Below are 18869 nucleotides of genomic sequence, written 5' to 3' on the forward strand. Positions count from 1 at the left end.
CTATGCAGAAGTTTTTAACTTTGATACAATCCTCTTTGTATATTTTGCTTTTGTTTGGCTGTGTTTTAGGGGTCATATCCAAAAAAATTATTACTCAGATCAGTGTCTTGGAGTTTTCTCCTGTGTTTTCCTGTTTTTATAGGTTCAGGTCTGATGTTTACACCTTTAATTCACTTTGAATTGATTTTTGTGTGTAGTGTGAGATAGGGCCTAGTTTTACTCTTCTACATGTGAACATCCATTTAACCCAACACCATTTATTGAAGAGACTGTCCTTTTCCCCACTGTGTGTTCTTGGTAACTTAGTCAAAAATCAATTGAGCATACATGCCTGGATTTATTTCTAAGCTCCGTTCTGTTCCATCGGTCTGTCTCTGCTTATGCCAGTAACATGCATATGTGATTACCATAGACTTACAACATATTTTTAAGTCAGAGAGTGTGTTGCCTCCATTTTGTTTTGATCAAGATTTATTTGAGTCTTTCATGGTTCCACACAAATTTTAATACTGCTTTTTCTATTTTTGTGAAAAATATCCTTGGAATTTTTATAGGGATTGCATTGAACCCGTAGATCACTTTCAGCAGCATTTTCACAATGTTATTTTAACTTTTTTGTTGTTGATGGTTTTTTTATTTGTTTTGAAATTGTAGTTGTGGGCAACATGAAAACTGAGAATTTTTTTTTTAAATTATTAGAAAGTCAGAGTTACACAGAAGGAGAGTCAGAGGTAGAAAGAGAGCGAGCTTCCATCTGCTTGTTCACTCCCCGAATAGCCAGCATGGCCAGGGCTGCGCCAGGACGAAGCCAAAAGCCAGGAATCAGGAGCTGCATCCAGATCTCCCATGTGGGTCCAGGGGCCCAAGGACTTGGGCTGTCTTCCATTGTTTTCCCAGGCACGTTAGCAGGGAGCTGGAGTGGAAGTAAAGTAGCCCAGACTCCAGCCAGAGCCCATGCAGGACACCAGCACTGCAAGGTGGCAGCTTTACCTGCTACACCACAAAGCCAGCCCTATTTTAACATATTAACAATGCTACTTTACATTTTAACAATGTTATGTTTCCAATACATGAACATGGGATATCTTTCCATTTATTTGTCTTCAATTTTTTCTTTTTTTTTTTTAACTTAGTACACTTTTATTAGAAAGATAGTAAAAAATGCAGAAAATTACTTAGTAAGACATTGGCCTTTAATAAATGCCAGATCACTAGAATTCAGTTAATTACAGGTCTTTCTTTCAGGAATGCCATGAATTCCCCATTAATTTTTATAGGTGCATTAGTTTCTACATACTTTCTATAAATATTAAGAATTCTGTACACAAGTTTCTAATGTTATACAACATCATTTTCTTTGTGTTTATTTATTTTTGAAAGTTTTTATTTAATAAATATAAATTTCATAGGCACAGCTTTTGGAATATAGCAGTACTTCCCCCCATACCCGCCCTCCCACCCCCACTCCCGTCCCACCTCCCCCTCCCTCTCAGTTTTTTCATAAGCGTATTAGAAGGTTGAGTGTACAAGCCTTCAACCTCCTTGGTTAAATTTATTCTTAAATACTTTATATTTTTGTAGCTATTGTGAATGGGATTATTTTCCTAATTTCTCTTTGAGATAGTTCACTTTTAGTGTATTGTAAGCCCCTGATTTTTGTATGTTGATTTTATGTCTTGCAACTTCATTGAATTATTTTTTTATTTATAACATGTTTTAAAATTTGAAAACAATAAAAGTAATTATAAAAGCCTATGCAACAGGGGCCAGCACTGTGCCATAGCGAGTAAAACCACTACCTGCAGTGCTGGCATCCCACTTGGGCGCTGGTTCGAGACTAGGCTGCTCCACTTCTGATCCAGCTCTCTGCTATGGCCTGGGAAAGCAGTAGAAGATGGCCCCAGTCCTTGGGCCCCTGCACCCATGCGGGAGACCCTGAAGAAACTCCTGGCTCCTGGCTTCAGATCGGCCCAGCTCCTGCTGTTGGGCCAATTGGGGAGTGACCCAGCAGATGGAAGATCTCTCTCCCTGCCTCCATCTCTGCCTCTCTGTAATTCTGCTATTCAAATAAATAAATAAATAAATATTTTTTTTAAAAAAAGAGCCTAGGCCAATGCCACGGCTCAATAGGCTAATCCTCTGCCTGCAGCACGGCACCCCAGGTTCTAGTCCCGGTCGCTCCTCTTCCTGTCCAGCCCAGGCCACCTCTCTGCTGTGTCCCGTGAGTGCAGTGGAGGATGGCCCAAGTACTTGGGCCCTGTACCCACATGGGAGACCAGGAGAAGCACCTGGCTCCTGGCTTTGGATCTGCGCAGCACGCCAGCCGTAACAGCCATTTGGGGGTTGAACCATTGGAAAAGGAAGAACTTTCTCTCTGTCTCTCTCTCTCACTGTCCACTCTGCCTGTCAAAAAAAAAAAAAAAAGCCTATGCAACAAAAAGAGAAATAATAGAAAAATTTATCCTCTCCTTTTCTGCAGGAAACCCAGTGATCTTATGGCAAACAGGGAAAAATGTCTCCAGATCTTTACTGCTCTCTTTCCATTTCTAGACGTGTCGGTGGCATGAGGGGGAGGACCATCCTCAAATTAATATGTGACAAATGAAAGAAAACAGTGGTTCTAAAACTACATACTCTGGAGGAAGGAAACTGGGGTGAATGAATTTTTTGTTCAGCAAAATCCCTAAATAGGGCTTTTTAGTTTAGAAACAGGAAGTACCACGACCTCTCAAATTCTGCTTCCAACACACACATATAGTTTGAAAAGAAATAGTTAAGGGAGAAAAAGCAAAATTGTTTTTAAGGTTAACTGATGAGAATTTGGCACTTTTGAGTGATGACCTGGGAGGAAGAGAGCCACACTGGTTTACGTGAAAGGAAGAGGGGCAGAGAAGCGTCCCGAAGAAGAGATGTGGCCCCTACCACACGGAATTTGGTAAAATGAGGAAGCAGCTGAAGGGAATATAGCTAAAGAGAATGATGGCCATTACAAAGCAGAAATCACAAAGGAAAAACAACTTTTTCCAGGACTCCTGAAAACCCAGCAACTAAAGATTTGAAGCGATTGTTTGAAAAAGATGTGAGATAATAGGAGGAACTTTCAAAACTGAGTGTTCTTGTTGTATATTCATATGCTGACCTAAATGGTCCAGTAGAAAGAGAAGATGAGGCCCAGGACATGGAGAGAGGATTCGTCGTTGGGTAGGATCACGGAGGTCATCCATGCTAAGGAGACAGAGGGCAGAGTCCTTGGTAGAGATAATGGTAAGATGGCAGATTCGGTACAGGAAGGGTAAAACGATATTTTTTCTCTGTGTTCTCAGTGAAACAAGGAGCAAAGTCATCACCAGCTGAGTGAGAAGGAAGGTGGCTTGAAGAGGTTGAGAGGAGAGTTGTCCCTTTGGAGACAGCAAAGTGAACTAGCCGGAGAGATAGGGTGGGATTGCCAGGCAGAGCCGAGGGCCCACGGAGGGTTCACCTTCATGAATTGCAAGCACGATTGTGAAATCCCTCCCCCACACCTCCTGCAACATTCAGCTGCATTGGGGCAGGCACGGGGAAGGCTGACAGGCTCTGGGATGAGTCTGGCCAGCACTACTACAGGAAGAGAGAAGAGCAAAGGCGTTGAAGAGATGCAGAGGAGCAAGGTCAAAGACAGGTCAGGAAATCTTAGTGGGTAAGGAAGGAATTTTTCTTTGGCATTATGTAAACCAAACATCAAGGATTTGCGTTCAGTTCTGTTGGCCTGGAAGTCCATGGATAGTCTTTTCTGGTGATGCGTCTCAAACTTGAGGATGCGCAAGAGTTATCCGGGACCATGGTCCTACAAGCTGATTTCTGGGTCATCCTCAGTGATTCTGGGCCATAGCGTTTTTTCTTTGCAATAAATTGGCAGGTAAATAGGTGTGCAGGTCTGTGGGACAGCACACTGCCGATGTGTTAGGTCCAAGTGCTGGAGAGGAGGATTAGGTGGAGAACCGAGTTACACTTTCCCACTGCCCATGTCCCAGCCATGGAATGATGGTGACATTTTGAACGTTTGGGGTTCCCCTGCCCATTTCCATTTTCATTCTATCTGAAAGGCGTAGAGAGAGAGACAGACAGAGATCTTTCATCTACTGTTTCACTTGCCCAGACACCCACAACAGGAGGATTGGGCCAGGCTGAAGCTGGGAGCCCAGAACTCAATCTGATTCCCACACGTGAGTAGCAGGAACCCAAATATTCGAGCCTCAGCTGCTGCCTCCCAGAGTCACATTAGCAGGAAGCTGAATCTGAAGTAGAGCTGGGACTTGAACTCAGGCACTCTGACATGAGATGTGGGTGTCCCAAGCAGCATCTTAACCACTGCACCAAATGCCCACCCCGAAATATCTAGATTCCTTAGCTGACTAATATAACTGAAAGCAAGGAACTGAAGGAGTCCAGGAAACACCACCCCAAAACACTCCACTTTATTATGCTAACTGCTTCAAACTGAGGGAGCTAGCAAGTAGGGGAGGGGCTTTCTCTGAACTCCTTCATCTGCCTCTGGAAGGAGCTCAGTGGTCCTGAATCCCCCCCTTGCACCAATAGGGAAGACTAAACACATGTGATAGGGGAGGAGCCTGGAGGACAACAGCACACCCAGACACACTTTATACCAGGCTATCTCCTGTTCATCTGAGAACCCATTCACCTGCCTCAAAATTCATTTCCTCTCCCTAAGGTTGCCTGCCCGGCCCCCTCCTCTTCCTGCTATCCTCTGAAGGAGATATGGAAGCTGCTAGATCTCACTCAGGGCAGGGTACTGGCTTCTCATTTAGGTGATGCCCTTTGCGTGTCATATATTTGCATGCCTTTTCTCCCCTCCATCTGACCACTGCCAATTTATTTCATAGACTTAGTTATCGACGTCTCGGGGGGCAAAGGGAACAGATATCTCATTCCCATACTCAACTATGAAGGTCAATGCTGCAATGGCTGAGGCAATATACTCAGTAACTTTATTTTTTTATTACGTTCCTCAGACAAACACAGATACCAGCAAGGCATTCAGCTTTGACTTGGTAAATCGTCCTCACACGGCTTTACCTCCGACGCATCAGTTTTCCAGAAAGCAAAAGAACTGTGTTCTGTTGGGGTAGAAAAGGAGAAACATTCTAAGAGCAACAATCATGCCTTAAATGGGTTCAATAGCTAAGCCAATCAAAAGTTAATTATATGAATGAGACTATTTCGTGTGAGGGTTAAGTAATGGGAGAATACATCCAGGAAATGATAAGACACTCATTTCCAAGAGAGAAAATGAAAGGTTTTATATAACTTTGATGGTGAAGATTAAAAGAAAAAAAATCTCCAATAGCCTCTTTTTTTAGTTCTCCACTGTGTTGCGTCTGCCTGAAGGACATAGGAAGAAATCTATCACACAGCTCTGCCTTTTGTTGCAATTGTCTTCTTCTAGTAGTTTTTCTACTGATTTGTACTGGGTGTATTGTACTTTGTCAGCTTCAATGTTGACCATCTCATCAGGGCCCCGCTGCCTTTTGAACAGCAATTTATCCTGTGCATTTCTAACTTCCTGTACTTAAAACGATCAGGTCATTGCTTGAGTGCTTACTCCATATCATGCATACTATTTCCAATAATCAAATCAACTCTATGAAATGGGTACTGCTAACCACTTATCACTCCCTTCTCTTCTTCTGGCTGGATTCTCAGGCCCCTCTCCTGTGAGCTCCATCTCGCAGCTCTCAACGCCCTGTCTCAGCTGCTGATACAGTGTTGTCAGTGTTCTTGGGATTTTTCTAAACTTTCTGCCTCTGGATGATTCATATCATAAAACCAAAATCTTAAAATGTTAGCAGATCTAAATGCTAATCATTATATACTTCTTTATTTCCCACAAACATCTTCTTAAAATATTTTGCTCTAATGGAAACTTCCAAACTCTAGGAATTGCTTAGAGAAGAAAAAATGTAGGGAAGTCCATAGGCCAATACCATTGCCATGACTTCCTTTGTAATTTGGGGTGAGTTCTCCACAAGGAATCCATAGGTAGTAAAGAACTTGATTACTCAATATTTGATTAAGTATTAGTAGTGAAGTTTAACTTTGCAATTATACAAGATGGCAAAATTTACCTCAACATCCATTGCATAACCCTGAGTTTTAAGGAAAATATTGGAAAGGAAAATATTTGCAAGTTGAGACCTGATAATCCACTCACTGCTTCATTTTTGTCACCCATCTTTTCAAATATCCATTGACCAAATTGATATGGCTTCCTACAGTCATTAGATAATGTATAACAAAATCGCTGCTTATGTTTAGGGGAATATGGAAGCTGCAGCTAAAAGTCCCCATGTAGACTTACCCTTGAAGCACTTGGGGATTTCAATGGTGCCATCATTGCACCGAGCATCCTCTGTATAGCTACACTTCTTTTCCTTATTTTTGCAGTAGAAAGAAATCGTTTGGCCATGCAGCATCCCATTCTTGAATTTTTCCTGAATCTTCACTCTTTCTCCTTCAAATAGCACAGTGGCTTTTTTAACAGATAACTTACAATTTGCTAAAAGAGAAAACATTTGTAGGTAAGACAGAAGAGTTCAGTACACCTTACTTAAAGGGGATATAGCATTTGAACCAGCCCACGAACTGAATGCAAGAAAGTAGTCAAGACAAGACGATTCTAAAAATGTACATAAGCAAGTAATGCCAATATGATTGCAAACAGCAGCTCTATGCCTATAGAGCCAACACTCACAACTTCTATACCTGCCTTTTCTCCCCTACAGTAGCCATGTACAGAAGGTCAGAGTACATCCATCATGTTCTCAGCTTGCATGAAAAAGAACTCCTACCAGCTACTGTGATTTCACATAAGCCTGCGCTGACCTCCTTGGATTCCACTTACTGAGCTGGTGCACCCATCTGCCAGGCACTTTTCGTTTGCTGATAATAGCTCTCAGATGATCTTTTCTTTAAAAACTTGCCTTCAGCCATAGGGGAGCCACCTCTCTCTACAAAGTATGCAAACCACCCTACTACCACCCCCAGAGTTGTGGAAGGGAACAGCCCATGGCCAATGACTATCAAGGGGATACCAAAAGCAGATCCCCTTACCTCTCGATGGGAATAACTCTGGGGGAAAATTCATGTTCCAGAGCTCTCTGTGCTATCAAACTGAAGCCAGACTCTAGCTGAGTCCACTTTCTTACTCAAAACATAGTCCCTGCATCAGTGGCATCAGCGTCTCCTGGGAACTTGGTAGAACTACAAATTCTCAGGTCCCATCCAAGATATACTGAATCAGAAGCTCTGGGGGGAGCCCAGAAATCTGTTTTTTTTTTTACAAGCTCTCCAGGTGATCTGGTCCACAGTGAAGTTTGAGAAGTGATGCCCTATCTTATCCTCTTTGCCTCATTGTCTTTCCTCTGAGATACTCACTTGCTCAATCAAACTGCACTTGAAGCCCTGTCTTGGGCTCTGTTTCTAGGGGCCTCCAATCTGAGACACAAATCATTCATCATTTTGCTTGCTGTGTCCAATTTCATCCTTCTGCTTAGACTGCCCGGCCCACAGCAGCCTGAGTGGAGATACAGAGTTGGGCTGTTGTGCTCTGCAGGAGCACGACAGTGGTGATACCAAAGACTGATACCTGACTCAAAGGAACCAGCATTTCAGAGAAAAGAAGCCAGTAGGTGAGGAATCCTTTAGCTGACACATCCTGTGTAGGATCAAGCCAAGATCCAGGTGACTAAGCAGAGAGACACAGAGATGGGAGAGGCCATTGGAATATGGACATTCCTGACTTTTAGTTCCAACCCTCAGGAGTACCCATTGCATCCCATTTCCGCAGCTTCAATGTTCTTATGATTGCCTGTTGTCTTTTTATGAGACGTTCCTATTTCCTTGAATTAGCTTGAATGTGTGGTTGGTTTTTACATCAGGAAGAGTCTTGGCTAGGCACAGCAAAAGAAGGATGCTCAGAGGCAAGATATAAAAGCACTTATAGGAAGCCTGCATGATCTTTCACCATATTATCCATGCCTGCAAAAGGGCCTGTTTATTTCATAGTTTTGTCTCAAGCAGGGTTCCTAAGCACGAGGCTTCCCCGGGAACATGTGAATCCTAAATTCTTTCATGTGCCCGTAACTGTGAAGCAAGCCCAAGTGACAAACGGACAATGATTGGAACAAGGAGATGGCAAGTAAGGGTGACCCACTGGATAAATCCCGAGAGCTTCTAGAACCTCGTCCATTTTCCATACCTTTACAGCTTGGCTGTGCAGACCAGTTTCCCAGTTTGGTGCATTCAACTTCGTCTGGGCCATCCAGGGAGAAGGTGTCATGGCAGCCATATTTAGCTTTATCTTTGTAATAAAGTGCTGGATTTGCAGGATAATTCACAAAGCCATTGTCTGGTCTTGATGGGAATGGACATTTTACTTCTAAAAAAGTTTATTCAATAATATATATTAGTAATAAATGTCAGTGTTGGTCCAGTTGTGGAGTGGTCATATTTTGTCTCCAATATGCCATTGAATCACTGGCTGTTCATGTGGCTGGAACATAATTTGTAACTACTTTGTGCTTAATTTTGTCTGCTTTCTCTTCTATTTATGAGACCCTGGATTTTTTTTAAATGTTGAAAGTCAATAATAACACTCTACTAAGTTATTTGGAATTTCCCATATAATCATAAAGTGTTATTTATTGCAAGTTTCATCTCTACAAAGTCCAAGATAATGGATTTGAACTTTTTCAATCAGCAAGCCATGAAATAAGCCTCCATTCACACTTAGTGTACCATTATTTTGTTTTGTTTTTCACTTTCTTTATTCCTATGTCATCTAATAGATAACTCTTTATTCAAAGTGATAATATCAAAAATGAACAGATTTGTTACAACTTCTAATAGCTAAAAAGGAAGGCAGAAATTGTATACAAGATAGGAGGAAAGAATTGGAAACTTTCTATTATAACAAGATATCTAAACTTCCCAAGAAATAGTATAATGTTATTGGAAATTGGGCTTAGATTATTTGAAAATGCATACTGCAAATCATAGGGAAACTACCCAAACAAAAATTTAGAGAACACATATCCTTTATCTCTTAACAAAGGAAAGCAAATGAAATCCTATAGGATGCTCAATTAAAATGAGAAGAGAGACATGGGCATTTATTGTTAATATTGTTTGTAGAATATGCAAGAAGCCAGCATGAAGTATGTCAGAAAAAACTGTGCTGCTTCCTGGACTCCTTAGGATATTTAATGGTAGAGTCACAAGCCCATATCCTTATCTACTGCAGTACAAGAAAGCAAGTCTGGAGCCAGGAGCACAGTGCTCTTGGGAGGTAGCTTAATGAGGTTAAGAGGACCAACTCCAGAGTGACCACTTGACTCAATTTTGCCTCTGTCACACATTGAATTTTTTAAAAAGTCTATGAAAATACTACAAAAATATTGGATGGAGGGAAGGTTCTTCTCTATATCGGAAATCTAATGAATAAATATAGAAGAAAACATAGAATTAGAAACCACCATTCGAAAATCCACTAACTTCGCAGTTGATAGAATCAAGGGTCATCAACGGATTCTAAAATGACTGCTAAAGACTGGATGTGACCCAGTCTCAAATGATCATCCAAGTGTTGCTCACTAATTCCAAAAATAAAATAAAATAAATAAAGTTCCTTTACCAAAAGACAATCTAAGCCGGCGCCGTGGCTCAATAGGCTAATCCTCCACCTTGCGGCGCCGGCACACCGGGTTCTAGTCCCGGTTGGGGCGCCGGATTCTGTCCCGGTTGCCCCTCTTCCAGGCCAGCTCTCTGCTATGGCCAGGGAGTGCAGTGGAGGATGGCCCAGGTGCTTGGGCCCTGCACCCCATGGGAGACCAGGAAAAGCACCTGGATCCTGGCTCCTGCCATCGGATCAGCGCGGTGCGCCGGCTGCAGCGGCGGCCATTGGAGGGTGAACCAACGGCAAAGGAAGACCTTTCTCTCTCTGTCTCTCTCTCTCACTGTCCACTCTGCCTGTCAAAAAAAAAAAAAAAAAAAAAAAAAAAAAAAGACAATCTAGCACACTTCACCTGACCAAGGAATCAGTATGAACAACTACTCACAAGTATCTCCTGATGTGATGGGTTGTATTCCTAACAAAAATATCTTACTTGAACCTAATCATGAGTAACCAACCAACCAACCAATCAACCAACCAGATTATGGAATATTCTACAAGACAAACAGCCTGTACTGTTTAAAAAATGTCAGTGAAAAACAGTAAGATGAGTAGAGGATTATTCCTCATTAAGGAAGACTAAAAAGACAAGGCAGTTAAATAGGAAGTATGCATGAAATAAAAAACCATGTGTAAAGGACACTTCTAGGTCAAATGAAAAGAATTGGAACTAAAATAGATTTTGCTCGTGATGTGAAGGGGAAGGGGAGAGGGAGTGGGAGAGGGGAGCGTTGTGGATGGGAGGGAAGACACGGGGGGGGGGGGGCAGGAGGCTATTGTGGTCCATAAGCTGTACTTTGGAAATTTATGCTCATTAAATAAATTAAAAAAATAGATTTTGCATATTCTTGTTGACTTTTATATTATTTATTTATTTAAATGACGATTGTTCATAATTTAAAACATGTTCAATGATTTGGGTACAGTGAGAATATAGAATGTGCTTGTTCTTAGGACATTTGTGCTGAAATAGTTCTGGGTCAGTGTCCTGATGCATACAGCTTATTTTCAGTAGATTCAGGGAAAAGGGACCTATCTATAAAGAAACAGAGAGTGACAATGTCACACATGTTAACCACTGATACATCAGGGTGAAAGGTTGAAAAATTGAAAAAAGAACCTAATGCTTAGGATTTGGAAAAAAAATCTGTAAAGAGGTGGCATTCATGTAGCAGGAGACCGGTACCTGGCCCATATTTAAGAATCCAAAAAAGGCGCCAGTTATGATTGATAGTTCCCTCGTGATAAAAAATGTCTTATGTTTTCTTCTTCAATATCTGCCACTGGAAAAGCTGACTGCTCTTAGAATAACTCCTGCACACCTGATAAACCCTATCATCTGTCCACTTGCATGCCACAGGCACATTTACAGATAGTAACGGCAGATCAAGTTAAAGGAGGAAGCATTTTCACAATTTTTAAACATCAGACCTTTCTCTGACTTGAGCTGGGTGAAGACTGTGAAGCCTTGTAGCAATGGGACTGCAGCCCCGGTTTTCACCTTCACCCCTAGGACTCCCCAGTATAACGCGGGCTTCTCTTCAGCAGCTGTACAGAAAGCCATCTGTCCTTGAGCACGCGGTGGCCTCTCACGCCTTCCTGCCTCGGCTCCTGTGGCATGCCCTCCCTTCATCCTCTGCTCTTCCTCCCAGCCGAAGCCAAGGGTAACTGCCTCTGGGAGCTTTCACAGTGGCTCCACGTAGCTTGCTGCATTGCAGGTCAGAAGCCAGATTTCATTCCTCTGGTATCGCCTGCACCTAGTACACTGCCTAGTACATTATAGCTGCTCAGCAAACATGTATCAAATAAGTGATGGAAAAGATTTCATGCTAATGGAATTTTCAACATTTTTCAAACATGGCTTTCTGCACTACTATAATTATCTTGTCTTATGACTGTACTTACCCCTGCATTTTGGCAATTCAGTCCAATTTCCATGTGTTGTGCAGGAAATTGTATCATTTCCAAACATGGCATAGCGTGGCAAGCATTCAAAGACTGCTGTGTCCTGAAAGAGGGAGTTGTTCCCAGTTGATGGCTTATACATTTTAAGTACTGCAAACTCAGGTACAGGTGGCGGAGGGCAGGTTACGGCTACAAGAAAAAGAACCATCATTCTATGAAAATAGTTGAGGCTTTTAAATGTACTTATACTCTTTCCAGAAAAACAGATCCAAAAATGGAATTGAGAAGACACAAAATTTGATCCAATGTCAGGCAAAATGTGGATGCCAAATGAAAAAAAAAATACAATTACGATCCCCAAATCAGATGTCTGAACCAATCAGAAAGCTGAGAGATGAAGTAAATGGAAGTCTTGTCCCACGAATTTGCCTTTTACAACAACACAATGATTGGGTTTCCATAAAACCTTTGATCTGAAAGCTATCGAAGGTGTTTCTGGAGTGCAGAATCTGTGGAGGACATTGCTAAGGGGCCATCCTAAAATAACAATTAGGGGCAAGAACTTGTGCAGAGTTGTTGGTGATACCTGAGTCCCACTGCTAGTTCTGCACACACACCTGCAAGGACCTAGAAGCATGGTAGTGATTTGTCACCTTGACCTGCAGTTTCAACAAGTCCAGAGAAAGTTAGATTATCATAATAGAAAATGGTGCAGACCAAAATCTAGCCACTAAAAGTGTACTCCTTGGACCAGCAACACAGGCATTGCCTGAGAAGTTTCACATTTTAGCAAGATGCACAGGTGAGTCTTTATGTAAATGAGAGTATGTTGGGTCCCACCGAGACCCAGTAGGTTAAGCCTCCTCTTGAAACCCAGATTCCCATATGAGAGTGCTGGTTGCAGTTCCAAGCTGCTCCACTTCCAATCTGGTTTCCTGCTAATACACCTGGAAAGCAGAAATGGTGGCCCAAATACTTGGGTTTCTGTCATCCATGTGGGAGACCAGGATGGAGTTCCAGGCTCCTGGCTTTGGCCTGGCCCAGATCTGGCTATTGCAGCCATTTGGAGAATGAAGAAGTAGATGGAAGATCTATCTCTCTCCTTTCTCTCATGCTCTGCCTTTCAAATAAATAAATAAATCTTTAAAAAAAAAGAGAAAGAATGGTAAGCATTCATTCTCATGGATTAAAATAGCTTTCTCTCTCTGTCGTCTGTCTGCCTTTCAAAGATATAAGAAAATAAAAATTTTTAACAATATATGGGACTTATATAAATCACAGCACCTCTCCCTATATAAGCAAAGCCTGGAAATGATCCTGAATGCTCAGCTAAACATCTCCTGACTAAACCATCAATGCATTTTGGAGGAATCTCAATCAGCTCCTGGGAATCAGGCCTTGTGATGGGCTCTTAGCCTACCATGAAGGTTGCTTTCTTTGTCTCCTTGATCCCTAGACTTACTCCCTTGGAGCAGTGTTGTCTCCTTTGGCCTGACAGCCTCAGTGCTGAGAGCATTTAGATCCTCAAGTCATGGTTATTGAGGAATGAATGAATGAATGAATGAATGAGGTCGCAGCGTGGGAAGAAGACATGTGATCTGAGTGGTTACGGAAGTTCTCCTGGTCAGTGGCAAAAGTCTCTGATGGACAAATGCCACATTTATCCAAGCCTCTGCCACAACACTGCTGGGACTTTAAAGTTAATTACTCAGCCACTACTGGCTTCACCAGGCACAAGATGCAAAATGTTTTCAGGAGTAAATTCCATTCTCCTTCCTTTCCCCCACAGTGGTTAGTTCATCCTCCAGAGCAGGCTGACATCGAGATGAACATTCCCCGTAAGGGCAACCAACCATCTCGCTGAGCGAGGACTGAGGGGTTAGTGGGGGATGGGACTTTCAGTTCTAAAGCCAGGAATTTCAGGGCCAATCAACTCATCACCCTCCCTATAATCGGGATCCCCGAGACTCACGAGCACAGACAGGGAGTGCTGGGCTCCAAATTCCTTGCTCGTTGCATTGAGAAGAACTGGTTCCGTTCAAATAAAACCTACGAAGGAAAGTTTTAATCCATTGAGCAGTAACATATTGTACCCTTGGCATCTCAAATGTCTTCTCCATTGAGCCTTACTTCATTTTCATACTATTGACTTCTATATCTTGTGATGCTGTTTTCCTGAGAATTGGGACACTCATCTTGGCTCATTGAGTCTCATCCTGTGCTGCAGATGCCTCACAGGAGGGTTCCAGAGCCTTTAACTAGTTAACTAGGCTAGGGTGTCAGAGTCTAATTAACTAGTTAACTAGGCTAGGGTGCCAGAGTCTAGTTAACTGTTTCTTAAGTAAAGCAAATCTATCTATCTATCTATCTATCTATCCATCTATCTATCTATCTCTATCATCTATCTATCTAATTCATAATCACAGAAGTGAATCAAACAGTATTTTCTACTACTTATTTTCGTAGAGCTTAGTGACACAAATACAGTTTATTTCCAATGAAAATGTAATGTTCTGACCTCAAAGCCAATGCTTTCCAAGGTCATTTGTTACCAGACCCACCAGTAAACTGGTGTTTCAGAGGCAAGAACGTACTCTTTGACACATATTTCTAACCTCTAATCTCAAACAAGCCTCCTCAGTAAAATTTTGTCTTAATGTACAGCCCAAATGCCATCGACAGTGTCACAGTGGAGTCTTTTGCACAAGTAGATCAGCTGCACACACAACTGTTTCCTTCCCTAGGATGTCATTCTGCATTAGCAGAGATTAAGAGAAGGGTGCTTGACCTCACCACACTCCCAGCCGTCTTCACAGAATCCTCTCCTAGAGACCACCAGGTCAGCCAATCAAGTCAGCTTCGTGACTGAAGCCCAAGACGTATTCTTAAAGAATTTCAACCCAGGCTAGCACCGTGGCTCACTAGGCTAATCCTCTGCCTGCAGCACCAGCACCCCGGGTTCTAGTCCTGGTCGGGGCGCTGGATTCTGTCCCAGTTGCTCCTCTTCCAGGCCACCTCTCTGCCATGGCCCGGGAGTGCAGTGGAGGATGGTCCAAGTGCTTGGGCCCTGCACCCCATGGGAGACCAGGAGAAGCACCTGGCTCCTGCCTACGGATCAGTGCGGTGCGCCGGCCGCAGTGCACTGGCCACAGCGGCCATTGGAGGGTGAACCAACGGCAAAGGAGGACCTTTCTCTCTCTCTCTCTCTCTCTCTCTCTCTCTCTCTCACTGTCCATCCACTCTGCCTGTCAAAAAAATAAATTAAAAAAAATAATTTCAACCCAATGCCAAGATTTGGCCCAGAAATTATAAAGAATTATCACTCTGGGGGCCTGCGCTGTGGCACAGTGGGTTAATGCCCTGGCCTGAAGCACCAGCATCCCATATGGGCACTGGTTCAAGACCTAACTGCTCCACTTCCTCTCCAACTCTCTGCTATGGCCGGGAAAGCAGTAGAAGATGGCCCAAATCCTTGGGCCCCTGCACCCACATGGGAGACCGGGAAGAAGCTGCTGGCTCCTGGTTTCGGATCGGCACAGCTCTGGCCGTTGCTGCCATCTGGAGAGTGAACCAGCAGATGGAAGACCTCTCTCTCTCTCTCTCCCTCTCTCTCTCTGTGTGTGTGTGTGTGTGTGTGTCTCTGACTTTCAAATAAATAAATAAATCTTTAAAAAAAAAAAAAGAATTATCACCCTGGTTCCATCGTGACAGTGTATCTCCTCAGGTAAGTAACTAATCAAGAGGAGAAATTAGAGTGGTGATTTCATATTTCATTAGTTGTTACAATCTCCACTCCTTATCCCACCCTCAACACCACTGTAGTATGTATTAAAAGCAGGACTAAAATAGATGCATATTTCACCACAAGTCCAGTCTAAAAGCTAGAAACTAAATATGGGCCAGTCTTGGTATCTCGCTTAAGGGCACAGAAATGTGCCATGCTAGCTACTTAGTCATGTGAAAGTCCTTACCCCAGGTTACAAGTAAAGGTGATCGTGTTGGGATATTCAAAAGTTGTATAGCGCACAACTCCATTTCTTATGATTCCAGCAAAAGGACACACTCTGGCTGTGATTTAAAGGTAAAAAAGATAAGCTTCTATTTGTATAATTTCCATTAACATAAAAATATGTAGTTATTTTCATCTTTTGATCCAGTAGCTCTACTATTAACTATTATAAAACAACTATTCAAAGGCAAATGACATTGGCGCTATGATGTTCATTATGTTGTTATTGATAATAACAAAATGTAGACAGTCTAAATGCTCACTATGAGAGGAGTATTTTAATTAATGAAGGTGAATCAACAGTGAAACTATTAGGTAGCCAATTAAACATGAGTGATAAAAAACATAGAGACTAGTCAGATTTTATGACATGTTGATGAAAGCAGAAAAACACAAAGTTATACATACTCTCTGCAATGATGCAAAAATGTATATGGGGAAACAAGTTGAAAAATGACATTGTTAGATTCCAGAGTATGACCGATTTCAAGAGCTATTCTCCCTAGCAACTGGGTTGCTCATTCAAAATTATGTGTAGTCTTTTGAAATTAAAAAATCATACTAAAATCACTTACAAGAACATGTATAATTATGAAAACAGTCATGCCCATGTAATAAAATAAGCAGAGCTCAGATGGGTCTGTGTAGCTACTTTTACAGCTTAACTTCTACATACAATTGCCAGCGACTCAACTTGGTTGATCGTTCACTCTTTGACTGTAAAATACAGTGCTGGCCTGATTTCATAGAATCATGTTCTGAGGAATGAACAAAAGCAACCACTTAGAAAAAAACAATAATGAGATATAAAAATAATTTAGGTTATTAATTTAACTTAATGTGGCCGGCGCCGCGGCTCACTAGGCTAATCCTCCGACTTGCGGCGCTGGCACACCAGATTCTAGTCCTAGTCGGGGCGCCGGATTCTGTCCCGGTGGCCCCTCTTCCAGGCCAGCTCTCTGCTGTGGCCAGGGAGTGCAGTGGAGGATGGCCCAGGTGCTTGGGCTCTGCACCCCATGGGAGACCAGGAGAAGCACCTGGCTCCTGCCATCGGATCAGCACGGTGCGCTGGCCGCAGCACACCGGCTGCGGCGGCCATTGGAGGGTGAACCAACGGCAAAGGAAGACCTTTCTCTCTGTCTCTCTCTCTCACTGTCCACTCTGCCTGTCAAAAAATTTTAAAAAAATAAAAAAAATTTAATGTAATGTATTTATAGTTTATTATAAATTCAAGTCATAGCATACTTAATTTTGACAAAATTTATATACATTTCAGGAATGATTCATCCTGCTTTCATTTTGAGGCAAAGTCCGAAGGTGGGGAATCCTTAAGGTTTGCTTTTCTGCGTGCTCTTTAACACCAGTGTGCACGTCCAAGCGCCTCCACGCCTCTTAACTTCTCAAACAGACCAGGTATCTTTTCTAAAGTGCCTCTAATTTCACACTATGATCGCTTGCTCTTCTCGAAATGCCACCTATTGCCTGTCGTCTCTTCTCCCAACCCTCCCCCTGCCACCAGCCACACACACGCAAAACACCCAAAGAGGACGGAGAGAAGGCGCTGACTTACGCGTGCATCTCAGAGTATTAATAGGCCACATTCCTGAGAGAGGGCAGGTGAGCCGTCTCATCCCTCCCCGGGACACGTAGCCCGGCTTGCAGGTGTACGTTACCTGCTCCCCTGGCTCATAGGACATTTTTAATGGAACAACTATAGAAAATGGTAAATCATCTGGTTTGGGACAGGCTGAAACACAAAGTACAAAGCACATGGTTAAAAACAAAAATCTCAGGCCGGCGCCTCAGCTCACTAGGCTAATCCTCCGCCTTGTGGCGCCGGCACACTGGGTTCTAATCCTGGTTGGGGCGCCGGATTCTGTCCCGGTTGCCCCTCTTCCAGGCCAGCTCTCTGCTGTGGCCAGGGAGTGCAGTGGAGGATGGCCCAGGTGCTTGGGCCCTGCACCCCATGGGAGACCAGGAAAAGCACCTGGCTCCTGGCTCCTGCCATCGGATCAGCGCGGTGCGCCGGCCGCAGCGCGCCGGCCGTGGCGGCCATTGGAAGGGGAACCAACGGCAAAGGAAGACCTTTCTCTCTGTCTCTCTCTCTCACTGTCCACTCTGCCTGTCAAAAAAAAAAAAAAAAAATCTCTATTCGTGGTCCAGAGGTGTGGGTTATGGCCTAGTGGGTAAAGCTACTGCCTGTAGTAGCAGATGGGCATGGACTCAAGTCTGGGCTGCTCTGTTTCTGATCCAACTCCCTGCTAATGGCCTGGCAAAGCAGTGGAAGATGGCCCAGGCCCTTGGCCCCTGCACCTGCCTGGGAGACCTGGAAGAAGCTCCTGGCTCCTGGCTTGGGATCAGGCCAGCTCCAGCCATTGCAGCTATTTGAGGAGTGAACCAGAGAATAGGTGACCTCTCTCTCTCTCTCTCTCTCTCCCTCCCTCTTCAAAACCTTTGAGGAAATATAGAATTCAAAGGATGGGTTTATTTGGATACAAATATAATTTTGGTGCAAAAAATTATGTTATAATATGTGAAAAATATGTATTATGAAAAAACTACATATAAATTTAAAATTTTTCATACCAAAATAAATTCATACTTTTAGTTTCATTTTTATGAACTGTTTCAAGTATCCTTGCACATATAACAAGTTCCATACCAAATAGTTCCTGTGCAATACTTCATCTAATTTCCTCTATAGCCCTTTGAAATGACTACCAAGTTATCCCCATTTTACAAGTCAATACACTGAGGCCTAAATTATCTAAATAGCTTATGGAGACTCTTTTAACATATTTCTGTTAAAGAACGGATATCAATCAAGTCTTTCCAGCATCCACTCTGAATTTACAGTTATTATCATTGGTCCTTGACATGTACTAGCGGTTAGATATATTAATTGTTTATTCAAAACCAAAATGTACTTACTCCTTCCTGCAATAGCAACATGGCAAAGAAAACTTGACAGCAAGATGAGCACCGGAGAAATCATTGTGGATGATCCACAGTGATGCTCCCAAAGTGGTTTTCCTCTACGGAAAAGAGAAATACAAATCTAAAAGCACTTAAATATTAACCATTTGGGGGTGTGTTTTGTCGCTACAGTTAAGAGATAAGGTATCATGATTTGGAAGGTCCTCTGAGACCTACGTTCTTTAATCATTTACTCTCCTGTGGGTGTGTTGTGAAATCTTGGGTAGGTGACTTCCATCTCCATGACATAGC

General features: G+C 42.8%; 1 protein-coding gene across 1 annotated transcript; it reads right to left on the reverse strand.

Moving 5' to 3' along the window:
- Positions 1 to 4963: 4963 nt before the first annotated feature.
- APOH (apolipoprotein H) lies at positions 4964 to 18667 on the reverse strand. Its single transcript, XM_002719215.6, has 8 exons — positions 18573 to 18667; positions 17212 to 17388; positions 15604 to 15700; positions 13605 to 13681; positions 11633 to 11821; positions 8255 to 8434; positions 6356 to 6553; positions 4964 to 5114 (listed from the first exon to the last, which is right to left on the reverse strand). The coding sequence occupies exons 1-8, from the start codon at positions 18634 to 18636 to the stop codon at positions 5035 to 5037; spliced, it is 1062 nt and encodes a 353-aa protein (XP_002719261.1). The 5' UTR covers positions 18637 to 18667; the 3' UTR covers positions 4964 to 5034.
- Between the last annotated feature and the right edge of the window lie 202 nt (positions 18668 to 18869).

Source organism: Oryctolagus cuniculus, chromosome 17 (genome assembly GCF_051225735.1).
Source record: "Oryctolagus cuniculus isolate XC-2025 breed Fujian yellow rabbit chromosome 17, ASM5122573v1, whole genome shotgun sequence".
Taxonomy (NCBI): domain Eukaryota; kingdom Metazoa; phylum Chordata; class Mammalia; order Lagomorpha; family Leporidae; genus Oryctolagus; species Oryctolagus cuniculus.